Consider the following 12,634-nt stretch of genomic DNA (forward strand, 5'->3'; position numbering starts at 1 on the left):
TAGTACTTGTATTAAAAGACTTCTTCGTTCTTTCTACAAGCATGGCTCATTAACAGTATTCTTCTTGTAGGTTCCTAAAATTATGGCTGAACCAGTTATGTCACATGGACTATTTAATAACATCCTTGCAACGTTTGTGTTTTGATCGCTGTCCATGGAGGGTCAGAGAACTCAAAGTTGTTTCAAAGTTGAACAAAGGTCTAACAGGTTTGGAACGACATGAAGGTACATAATGACAGAATTTTATTTTGGGGTGAACTATCCCTTTAAAGAAAAGTCCAATTTTAGTGGTTGCCACAGTACTTGAGAAGCCTCTTCATTTTCCTTTAAGTGTTGTTAAAGCACACCTTTCAGTCAATCGAAATGTGAATTTGTACCAAGCAGTTATTCTTTTTTTAAGAGGTGGGTCCTCTCCAGGCCTAAGTATTGGCAATTAAATATTTTCCTCATTCATAGGAGCTAATGATGTATTCATTCATAAACCCTGACGTATGAAAAGGTTCTACAAGGTTGTGTCGAGTTTGATCTGCCTTTTAAAATTCAGTTTGATTTAATTCAGGTAGGAGCCAGTGCCATTTTGTTATTGAATAAAGATGGAATGGACCGTCATGCATGTTCTGGGCTCTCCAACATTTTAATGTCTTTGTTGAAGAAGACACAAAGGTGTTGTACTCTGATTATAATCATCTGATATTTCTCCATTCATTCATTCATTCATTCAGGATTTCGCCAAAGTCCTATTTTTATTTTTTTATATATAAATTCACAACCCACTCATCAGAAAACTCAGTTTGAATAGGTATGGTGGATTGTAGACTCTGTAGTAAATATCCACTGTTAGTTATGTGTTTAACATCTTTACCTCTTTCACAGTGATTTAAGGTAAAAAATGCATAAATAGATAAAATGACCCAGGAGAGCTATAGAGAGTAGATCAGACGGCTTATGCACTCACTCTACTTTGGTGTCATACAACAATAAGTCTCTGCAGTGGCACTTCTAGTCAAAGAAACGAATTAAGACACCGGCTAACATGTGCACGTACTTGCATCACTTTCCTAGCAGAGAGTTGCAGCTTGTCAAATATGGCAGCAGTTTCTGTGGAATAAGATGACAGTCAGAAAATAAGCAGCACAAGTAAGAAATTCTCTCTAAATTGAGTGAACATTATAGCAATGCTCTTACATGCCTGACTAGGATGTATCTGTAAAAGGAACCAATACGAAACCTCTGGCTGTCCGTCTCCAGCCACTGAGTTTATTTAAAAGGACTGTAGAGTAATGCATAAATAAAAGCAGACAGCGAAGTGCCTGTTTGATTTCATGGCTGCCAGGGTTTTCTGACAAGTGTGAATGCGCTTGAGACAGGAAACTTTGAAACTCATGAGGACCATCTGTGCAATGAATGCACCACTCTTCTCAAGCACAAACAGCATACAGAGGACACCCATTCAGCAATTCGACACTGAACTTGTACCATCACAAAGACCATTTGCTATACCTTGAACTCCAAGAGTCCCTGTCAGTGCATGATTCCGACTGAGTAAGAAAAGCACCTCAATCACAATCACAGTCTGAAATCACTCAGTCCACTCAGCTCGTAATCAGTATCAATTTATTTCACTCACTGTCATGAAGAAACTGGACTAATTTGGCTCAGTCTCCACCTGTGCTGGTAATACCAGGAATCTTTCAAGAAATTCAGGTAGTTGACAAGTGGACGTTTATTTGAGTCTTCACATCACACGCATTCAAGTCTACAGTCAGTGTATGTCTCAATTCATCTGTACTGTCCCAAAAGATACGGGCAGAGATACGGCCCAAAAGAATCACAATTCTTTTGGGACTAGAACCAGAAACCTTCCTGCTGTGAAGGAAGGTGTAAATAAGAAAGGTAACACTTTACAATGTGTTAACAAGCACAAACTAACATGCATTTTTTTAATAAAACCAAAATGCTATTGCCATTTTCTTGTTGCAGACAGTAGCCAATCTTTTCTTCATTCCACGATATACATACAGTGCCATCTCCATGCTTACTCTGAATCACAAACACTTGACATTTCAGTACAAACATCACCAACTAAGTATTTGTTACGCAATCCTTGTATACAGAACAGTCATACGGTATACAGAAGTGCTTCTCATGTTGCAGATATATTTGATGTTAATTTACAATAAGTACAGAGTCTCTCTATCACTGGTGTATTACTCCATCTGCCTGTTTCACACCGGTTGCATATTATACACAGACACAGCTAGCTGTCTTTTATCAACAAAGACTTATATTGTGAATACCATGCCTTTTTTTAAATCAACTGTTGGTTAAGAATAGGTAATAATGTCATTATTAAACCTTCTATTTACATTTTCTAAAGCCTTCAAAATGATCATTAGTATAATAACTATCACATGCTATATATACAGAGTCATCACACTCAATGTAATCACATTCATTCTAGCATTAATGTCTCTCAATTATTAACTTCCCAGACTGGACCCTCTTCATATTGTTACACACACTTATACACAGAGGTCTTCTTCTTCCATTTGTCTTAACGTTCCCTTGTTACTGCTCTTCTCCCCAGCTCTGGAACTCACTTCCTTCTGACCTTACTCCGTTGTTTTAATTGTCTTGTCCTGTTAATGATGTTCGGTGAACTTGTGTGTCTAGAAAGGCGCCTTTAAACTAAATGCCCGAATAAATGGCCGAAGTGTCGGAGGAATACTAATAATAATACATTAGTATTCCTCCGACACTTCGGCCATTTATTCCATCATCTTCAACCTTACTTTGTTCATATCATTCCCATGCAGCACGTCTGCACCTCATTGTCCATATAATTTGACCATTTCAGATTTGTTGTTAGTTCATACCCACTGTGCTATTTGCATTAAAATTTAATTACATACTGGCATCAGACAGCCGCTTTGTATTTTAGACACGCTCACAGTCAACAAGGCCTGTAGTGAAAAAGCATGACCCTTAGCTCTGTTGACTGACGGAATGAACAATACAGTATATACTGCTGAACGCATCCAAAGAAATAGTATGACAAATATTTGACAAATTAGGTACTCACATGATTAACCACAGCACATCTTAATGCGAAATTTAGCAAATTTAACGTTCATTTAGCAAGCTTTCAATTCAAATCACATTCGCAGAGTTCTTCGTCTTGGATCCCAGCATGGCAAAATAATCGAAAGGCACAAATTAGAACTAAATGATCGATTCTGATGTGAATTAAACAAATATCTCAAAAATCTTTACCCCTTCACCAAAATACATAGACAGCTCAACATACTTGCAAATATTGTGAACAAACTAAAGGTCATCTCTACCGTGACTGCAACAACAAACAGCTCTTTTTAACTCAAATCATCAATGACTGCTAACACTCACTGGATGTCTGCCTGCCGCAAAAACTCTGCAATAACATACTTGTCTGTTTTGTTTTGTTGAAATGCATTTGCTTTTATGTACATACATCTAACCTTGGATATACTAATACTGCCTCTAACTGTTTAAATATATATGCATTTGATTTCTTCTACCCAGGGTTAAATGTGACCTTTAAAACTATGATAACCTGGGTAATCACAGCGTGAATGCCCTGCTGTGGTCAGCCGAAGGCTTGGCAGAGATATTAGAAGGGGCTCTGCCTGGTTGAGCTGAAGCCGAGGTAATGAAAACAGAGAAAGGAGGCGGACCAAGCACAGAACCTTGAGGCACCTCAGTGATTAGTTGATGCGACGCATTCTGCTCTCTTTGAAACCCTGATGATCTGCCTGTAAGGTAGACTTCAGCTACCTGTGATGACCAAGTCAGAAAGGTGAATAGGAGCAATTACTTCTTTTGTGACCAGCTCGCTGCTAAGCTCTTTTGCCATTTCCATGGTAACAGTACCTTGGCGAATCCCCTCCCAGAATTATGTTTATTAAAGTTCTTCACCTTGAAAATCAGCAATTAAGCTTCACAATCGTGTTTCGTGAAATTACAGGTCTCGGAACACACGTTTGGCTAAAAAGTTTTTATGTTGAGGAAATTGAGAGTATTTTTAGCTTCAAACCTGATTGTCATCCTTCTTTCCAGCTTTCTTCAGTGGGAACTTGCTCGGCTGGTGGAGAGCAGGTAAGATAATTAAGAAAAGACTCATACATAATTCATGGGTTTTGCAGCTTTCTGTGACTTCTGTCATTATGTTGCTGTGTGAGACAGCGCATGACTGAATCACGACTGTCTGCTTGCAAACACAACAGAATCAGCCTTATGTTTGTGTTAATTAGCATGTCGAACAAAACTAGCATAACGAGCTGCAACCTCTGTTAGACTAAGAACACTAAATGAACATCTCTAAATGAATCAGGTATACTAGCACATTCACTGTCAGACGGTTCTTAAAAAGGTCATGTTTATTAGCTTAAAATAAAATAATGATAATGTCTTTTAAGCTTTCATAGTGTTGTCTACAGCAGAAGTGATTATATCTTATTATTTTTCAGAACGATGAATGAAATTACTGTATTAAATGGCTCTGAATGGCTTTTTAAAAAATGGACCCAATAGCAATATGCTAAAAGGCACCAATGTTTCATAAATATATGAATAATAATAATAATTAAAATAGAATGGCATATGATTAGAAGCCCTCTGGCATTTAAAGCTGCAGATGCCATGCATATATGCACTTATAATAAACACACCATTATCTACCAGTGTGGATGTTAATAAAGGAATTGTTGTAAGTTACCTTTATAGTTATCGTTCTCGTGTTTACATGAAATAAGATGCTGCCAAGCAGGTTCAAGGCAGCAGACCTGTTGCTATGGCAGCAAGTTCGGCATTGGCTTCGAAGAACCAAACAATCCAAGATCAGGCAATTAAACAATTAAACTGAATTAGTGACGTATGGAGAACGGTGCCTGAACTCTTCTGTTGTGTTATATTCAGTATCAGTCGTCTACCTTAGTTTAGTTCCTGTTTGCCCATATTTGGTTCTGTTCCTGTTCTCATTAGTTTATTAGTCAGTTATCAAGCCCAGCACCTGTCTGTCCCTCGTTCTCTACCCTACTTAAGTTCCAGCCTGTTCAGTTTTCCCTCATTCTGTATTGAAAGTTGTTGTTGCGTTCACCCTGATTCTCTGTAGATTTGCCCTATTGGAATAAATATATCTGCTGTTGGATTATTTTCATTTTCATTGTCTGCCTTGTAGCAAAATGCAGTTTTCTAGATTCAGACCTCGAGAGCTATTATTACATGACCACAGTTCATATTCATTCAAAAATTCAAGTTATGAGACTGAGAATCCACAGAATCTCTAAATTACGTATGAACTGCCCTTGGACCTTAGATGAACATACCCTGCTGTAAAGAGCAAACAGAAATAAAACTCACAGATTTACATGAGATTAAACGTCACAACATTACCTCTAAACTGGTCGATAGTGCTTCTTGAATTATTTCTCCAAAATTCGAGGACTCATGACACATGGCTCGGTTCTCAGGTCTTACTTTATTTACAGAATGCATGCAGATACTATATTAACCAACACAAAAACAGCAAACTTTCACATACAAAACACTGATTGAGAAAGGACCTCACTAATCACACTAGCTTTTAAATAATCTATATTATGTAACATTAAGCTATGTATTTCTACAAATAGAATGCATCAGTCGAGCGAAACTGTTTTGAGGTAAAAATTCCACCCATTTTCTTAATAGAGAAATGTTTAAAAGTTTACATTTTAATGTAAATAACTGCAATACCCATATCCCCGAATAAACCCTCCACCAATCAGAAACAACAAGGCTTGGACAACACAGGCTTGCAATTAAAAAGGTCATCATACGGAGCTGCTCTCACAAAGCATCACGAATGCTGGTGATTCTCCTGACACATGCTTAAATAATTGTATTTAAATAGTTTAAAAAGAAAGTAGTCAGTAGACATCTACCCTTTGCTTTGTCATTCTTAACGCTTCAAGGAATGAGTAGTTAATTCACTCAACATGAAAATCTGAGCAAAACAACTGAAACGATCATTTGTGATCTTTCATAAACACATTTACATACTGTATGACGAGTATGGCACATTTGACAAGGAAAAGAAACACTAAAACGTATCATCAGTCAGGCGATATTCATCTACAGAACAATGCCCGGAAGCAGCATGATCAGTACTCTCTAATCATCTGTTATATGGGTGACATGAAAACCACTCAGCTCGGCTCCCTTTCTACATTCGGTGAGGTGGGGATTGATGTCTGTCTCGTCTGCGCTCTTCCTGGAGGTGTAGGTGGATTTCCAGCGGAGGAGAACGATCCTCTTGAAGTATTTGACGGTGTTGTTCTTCACGCTGACGAAGCAGAACGTGTTGATCATGCTGTTGCTCATGGCGATGCACTCGATGATGTAGAACGCCACCAGAGAGTTCCTCTCGCGGGAGATGAGCGTTGGGTGGAAATCGCGCAGGATGGTGTAGCCGTAGTATGGAGCCCAGCAGAGGATGTACGCCGTGAGGATGCCGATCAGCACCATGACCGTCTTCCTGCGGCAGCGCAGGCGTTTGCGGATCTGCTCCGTTTGGAAACCCGGCACGCTCTTGAACCACAGCTCTCTGGAGATGCGCAGGTAGCACAGAGCCATGGTGAGCACCGGCCCCACGAACTCCACGGCGAAGATGAACAGGTAGTACGAGCGGTAGTACAGCTGCTGGTCAACCGTCCAGATCTGGGCGCAGAAGGTCTTGCTGCGGTTGGCTCCGTGAGGGACTTTGGTCGCCGAGGCGAAGTACGCGGAGGGAATGGAAATGAGCACCGGGACGATCCAAACCCCCGTTATGAGGCAGTACGCGGTCTGGTGCTTCATTCTGGGCCTCAAGGGATGGACGATGGCCATGTACCTAAACACAACGATGGCCATTAGTGGGGTTGTGCTCAATTTCCATTCTCTACAAGACAAATTCCATAAAAGACATTTTTCTACTAATTAAACCAAAGAAAGATGGTTAGTATAGGGAAACCACGTTAACCACAAATTCACCATAGCTTTGTTACACTAACTATAGTCTAACCATGGTATTTGTAGTAAAACTTTGATCATAAAAATGGTAATCCATATGCCAAAAAACCATGGTTACTACACATTTGCTAAAACTTCAATCTCAAATGGGTGCTCAACTAAAAAGTGAGTATAAACATCTTCTAAACGTAAAGTCAGCAACATCCGCATTCAATCATAGTGACTGTCATGATATGCGAGTTTTGATAATTATAGGTCTCAGTGTTATATGCCTAGTAGCGGTGGTGGACAGTAACGGAGCATTTTTATTTTTTTGTAGTACTTTTTTCAAGAATATGTAATTTATCAGAGTATTGCATTTTGCATTTTTTATTTTATTTTACTTTTAAACAACATTTTTATCATGACAAGGTTTTAGCATGGTAATGGATATGACAATGTTAATGTAATGTTAATATAGATCTGGTTGCTTCATTGGTTATTACTCTAGTTGTAGATTATTGCTGCTGCTGCAAAGTACAGGAACTTGCTACTGCCAATGTATACAGCGATGTGATGCTGTGAGTAATTAAGACATACTGCTGCGGCACAAATATCAAACACAGCATAATAACCCTAAGCAGATCTATACAGGTGGAGCTGGGGAGGTGGAGGGTTTCAAAGAAACAAAATCATTCATTAATGACCCACCGGCTTGCACCATCTAGAGTTTCAGAACAGAACTTGGCTATTCTGAACTTATTTTGTTTTAAAAAAATCACCACCCCCTCTAAAAGTGATGTCATTGAGTGACTCATGAGCTGATTATTTTAAAAGAAAAACCTGTCGGATTGGTCCTCAAATCACACTTAATGATTCAGTTGCAAACAAGACTGCAGCTGTTCTTGTGTCAATGACTCACTGATTCAGTGATCTGGTGAGTAATGCTGAAGCTTGAAAGTGGCACAAAAGTAAGTCACCGATGGCCGATTTTAGTACTGGTTATGGTATATTAGCATCATATTCAGGTCCCTTAGGTCCCTTTGTTTATCTAGCTGAAGAAATCACATTTACATTACTGCTGTTGACTCAAGAACATCTGCGGTCTGATCAATGATCTGGTGAAGATATCCTACAAAAGGGATATTCCAGGATATTGAATGTTTGTCTGACTGATGGAGTACAGTACAGTAATACTGTACAATAATGTACAGTACGTTACTAATAGAGAATTTGAGCATTTATTGCTGTCAATGAACATCAGATTTAGGTCACGGCTGTCAGCTGTTTGTAAATTAATAGGCAAAAATAGCCACATTTATACAGATTTGAGTTCATTTTTTAAAAAACGATACTATATTTTACTTTTTTTGCACACCTCAATTATCAGTAACCTAAGTTAAACTTTAATTTAGCTATATAATAATACATTTTTGCAATAATGTGAGTTTGCTTATTCGCTAAATAAATAACAGACAACAGACTGGTCATTAACTTTGCACTGACTGTTTTTGAGTTCTGACTTCTTCTGCTGCATTGCCACTGATGTTTCCCTCAGGAAGAGCAAATCTGGTTCAGTCTGTTCCATTTGTCTTACTTGAGTGTTTCAATCAGTAGATTAGAAGCTTCAAATGTAAGTCATCCATAAGTGAAAGTCGCTTGATTACGGACTGTAAATTAGAGTCGAGTCAAACAGGGAGGCAGATATAATTATAAGTGGTCCTCACATAACCACTATCAGAACTGTCCAAAATGACTCATTCATATGAAATGCCAGGAGAAACTTCAAAAGCTTTAAAAGATAAAAACAGCTGTAGAAATACTACATGACCTGTAGTGTGCTCTTTATTCTCCTATTTTAGCAAAACGGTCACGCTGGGCTACAGGACAAAATTGATCATTAATACCGCCAATATTTCCACACATTTTATTCCACTTCAGGCTGTTTCAGCAGGCTTATGTAAATAGCTCATAATTGTTGTTCCCTCTGGGCATATTTTATACCTTCATAGGGAGAAGATAAAGAAGCCCACACCGAGACGGCATTTTAAACAGTTTCTTGGGTGCCTGAGGAACTCGCTCACATTATTACAGAAATATTCAAAGCAGTCCTCCATATGTCACCATTAGCACCGTCTCCACATTCTGACACGGGTCTGGAGATTTAGTTGAATAAAACATTGTTAAGACTCAAAACTCTGAACGGATGTTTCTGAAGCTTTTAAACACACAGCTGTTTGGCCACACTTTCTATGAAGCCTGTATTTAAAAGCGTTCTTAAGACATTATGATACATGCATGCTTCCTCATAAAAACACTAGTACACTGTGATAGATCTAATTGCTTATTTGTGCTCATCACATTTAAGAGCATGAGCATCTTTTTAAAAGTGTTATCTCCTATCATGACATTAAGACGCATACAGTTTCTTTGGTTAGGAGTGTTTCGTGTGGATTTCACTGTGAACTCATTGGTAACAATTTTACATCCAAAACAATGAAATATGGTTTTGTGGATATTAGTATTTGAAATGCTGATAGCAAATGTGTCATAACCCATTAGTGATGTTTTATGGCCGTTTTAAAGAAGAGTAACCACTCATAAATATTATGACCACATTATAAAGAAGATTTGTAACAGTTTGTAATGCATTACGAATACAGACTTCATAGAAACCGTTTATAGTTTTTAGATGAAGTACATTTAAGTAAATATTTTATATGATGTTTCAAACCTGTATACTAATAATTATTTAAAAAAATCTATTTTTTAAGCCACACTTGAAAATGTGAAAAAAAGTGTGGGTAAGGGCATTATATTTTGTGATCGCCAATGATATTTTGCCTGCTAAATAACCGGCAGCTGAACCCAGCCCCAGGCTTTCCTTTCCCTTCCCACTATCTGAGACACGACGTCTAAATCACACCAACCTGTCAACAGCGATGGCCAGCAAGGCATTGGTGGACACATAGAGAGACACAGTCCTGAGGTAGTTGACGGAGGCGCACAGCACTTTCCCGTGGTCCCAGGAGAGCTGTTTGACCACGTAATAATCCACCAGAAAAGGGCAGCAGACCACGGCCACTATGAAGTCAGAGATGGCCAGGTTAGCGATCAGCAGGTTGGTGAGGTTCCTGAGTTTCTTGTACCGGGCCAGAGTGGCTATGAAGAGGAAGTTTCCGAAGCCGCAGACCAGCATGATGCAGACGAGCACGGCTCCGATGACGATGGTGGCCACGAAGTAGGCCAGGCCCTGCGTGGTGTCCGGCATCTCCTCTGCTGGAACACCGTAGTCCATGTCGTAGAAGTCCGTGTACGTGTCATGAACGTCCAGAACGGGCACCTGACCATGAGGGTTCACGAACACGGCCGCCAAGTGAGTGATGTTTGCCTCCTCCATGGCAGAGGAACGAGAGGAGCTACGAAGGGTTTCTTTTGGAAGATGGGGGGTCTTTTTCTAGCAGTCAGCGATCATGATCCAGGAATGTTCTTGTCTTTTGAAATGGTTTCAGTTTCCAGTAGGGGTCAAGCCACACATGAAACACACAACATAAACACTGACATTATGAACTATCTAAACATCAAACAGTAAAAAACAGTTGACCCAAAAATGAAACCTCTGTGGCTGAAAATTGGTCTTTTTTTAAGAGTAAACCTCTTCACAAAAGCATCTGAATGAGCTCATCGGCTCACCGACTCACTGTTGCTCTTAAGTAAATTATCAGTTAATAACTATGATTTCTGTTTTTCACATGGTTTCAGATGACTCACAATATAGCTTTTATAAATCTTCTATGCACTAAAGGTGCTTCATGATGCCACAGAGAAACACTTTTTTTTGTCTAAATGGTTCCATAAAGAAGCTTTAACATCATTGATTCTTCAGGTTCTTCAGATTATAAAACGGTAAGAAAGAAATCTTTAAAGAGCCGTTGACTGAATGGTTCTTTGTGGAACCAAAAATGGTTCACTGAAGAACATTTGCGGGTCTTTATTTGTACGAGTGAAGTGCTTTTAGTGTCTTCAAAGTATAGTTCCCCTTTCACTATAAATGCATGCATGCGTTTTCACAGTTTCATCTTTTGTGTTTGAAGAAAAGTCGCGCAGTGTTTTGGAATGACATGAAGGTGAATAATCGTAGAGTGTTTGTTTAAAAAAAGTTAAACAAGCATATAAAATAAAACAAGGCGACAAAGCTGTATTAAATGAATGCATCTTTGCAAAGCAAAAGCATTTGGACTTTAAAATGCCATCTCTTTTCAACCAGTTTAAGGTCATACAATATACAACAAAAGAGTATCGCTTGTTACAAAACACCAATAAATGTCATTTTATATTATTAAACATCTGGGGGTCCTGGCACCATCACAACATGTGTAAAAAAATTTAGATATTCACACTGCCTCATAGTACATTCACAGTCATAATCACACAGCAGTCACAGTTACAATTTGATGATGCATTACAGCACACGATATATGAACCTACATGTCATTCAGTAATTATTTCGCCATCATGCACCACATGTATAACGCTACAGCTCTTACAATATACTGTAACTGTACAAATCCTTCAAACCATAAAGAAATCAGTCATTCTGTCTGCTGGCCTTTCACTTAATTCCATTAGATCAGCTGCAAACTGTTCATTTAGTGGAATAGCACTAACAGACATCAATACATTTGAAACATTTTTTTCTGAGTTCATAAACTTACCGACTAGCGGGAGTTGAGATCGGCGTGTCATCGTCGTGGCGTGAGGTGCTCCGCGAGTCTCGTCGGTGTAACTCACATCTCGCCGGTCCTTCACACACACCGCGTCTTCTCTCTCCCTCTTGTGGCGAAAGTGAAAGCCTGATCGCTGAGGCGACGCTGTCCGTCGAGCAGAAACGCGCAGTACTCCCGTTTATCTCACGTATCACTAATAAATGTGTTTTTAAACGCCGTGCAAAAATGGCGTCCCTTGCGAGTTTGGCGTTCGTTCGTTCGCTCTTCCAGCCTCAGTTCTGACTTTGAAAAACTGAGGAGAAAGTTTTTGACGATTTTTCTTATCAGTGCTCTGCTGGGAACCTATCAACACTTTTTCTAATAAAACGTAAATGTTTGGCTGTTACAAACCGATCTGTTCTCGTGAAACTAAACAGTGAACAGTCAGAGCCACTTCAGCCGGTTCTCCTGACATTAAAGTGAAGTAGGTATTGTCACGCTTCCGGCGTGAGGCAGCGGTCGGTCCATCACCCACTGAGACCGAGGACGGTTAATGGCCAGAGGGGCTGAAGATGTTCTTTCTGGTAATGAAGAATTGATCTGTGAATATCACCAACACGTCGTTCTTTCATTATCTGGTTTACACTATCAAAGAGCAGGCTTCTGCTGTTCCTGGAGCCATATCAACTCCCTGGTGTCAAAGACGGCATTGTCACTGAGACGTTTAAACTTTATACAAGCCTACAGGCCAAGCCAGATAGAGAGATAGCAGGATGAACCATATTTTCTATTTATTTCAAAAGTGTCCAATTAAATGAATTTCTAAATACGTTTACATTTTATATTGTGAGGTTACGCTCATAACAATCCCACGCATGCTAGCATAACAAAACCTATTGCCACGTCAAGTTATCACTTTAACG

The 12,634-nt window shown here is 39.2% G+C and overlaps 1 protein-coding gene across 1 annotated transcript; it reads right to left on the reverse strand.

Moving 5' to 3' along the window:
• Positions 1-5,519: 5,519 nt before the first annotated feature.
• Positions 5,520-11,883, reverse strand: LOC122335489 (prokineticin receptor 2-like). The gene is made up of 3 exons (XM_043233371.1): positions 11,721-11,883; positions 9,936-10,499; positions 5,520-6,907 (listed from the first exon to the last, which is right to left on the reverse strand). The coding sequence occupies exons 2-3, from the start codon at positions 10,403-10,405 to the stop codon at positions 6,190-6,192; spliced, it is 1,188 nt and encodes a 395-aa protein (XP_043089306.1). The 5' UTR covers positions 10,406-10,499; positions 11,721-11,883; the 3' UTR covers positions 5,520-6,189.
• Positions 11,884-12,634: the final 751 nt, after the last annotated feature.

Source organism: Puntigrus tetrazona, unplaced genomic scaffold (assembly GCF_018831695.1).
Source record: "Puntigrus tetrazona isolate hp1 unplaced genomic scaffold, ASM1883169v1 S000000793, whole genome shotgun sequence".
NCBI lineage: Eukaryota > Metazoa > Chordata > Actinopteri > Cypriniformes > Cyprinidae > Puntigrus > Puntigrus tetrazona.

Coding starts and splice junctions, on each gene's coding strand:
- LOC122335489 (XM_043233371.1), bottom strand. CDS start 10,405: ATGGAGGAGGCAAACATCACTCACTTGGCGGCCGTGTTCGTGAACCCT. Junction 6,908..9,935: donor CTGGCCATCGCTGTTGACAG/GTTGGTGTGATT, acceptor CGTTGTGTTTAG/GTACATGGCCATCGTCCATC.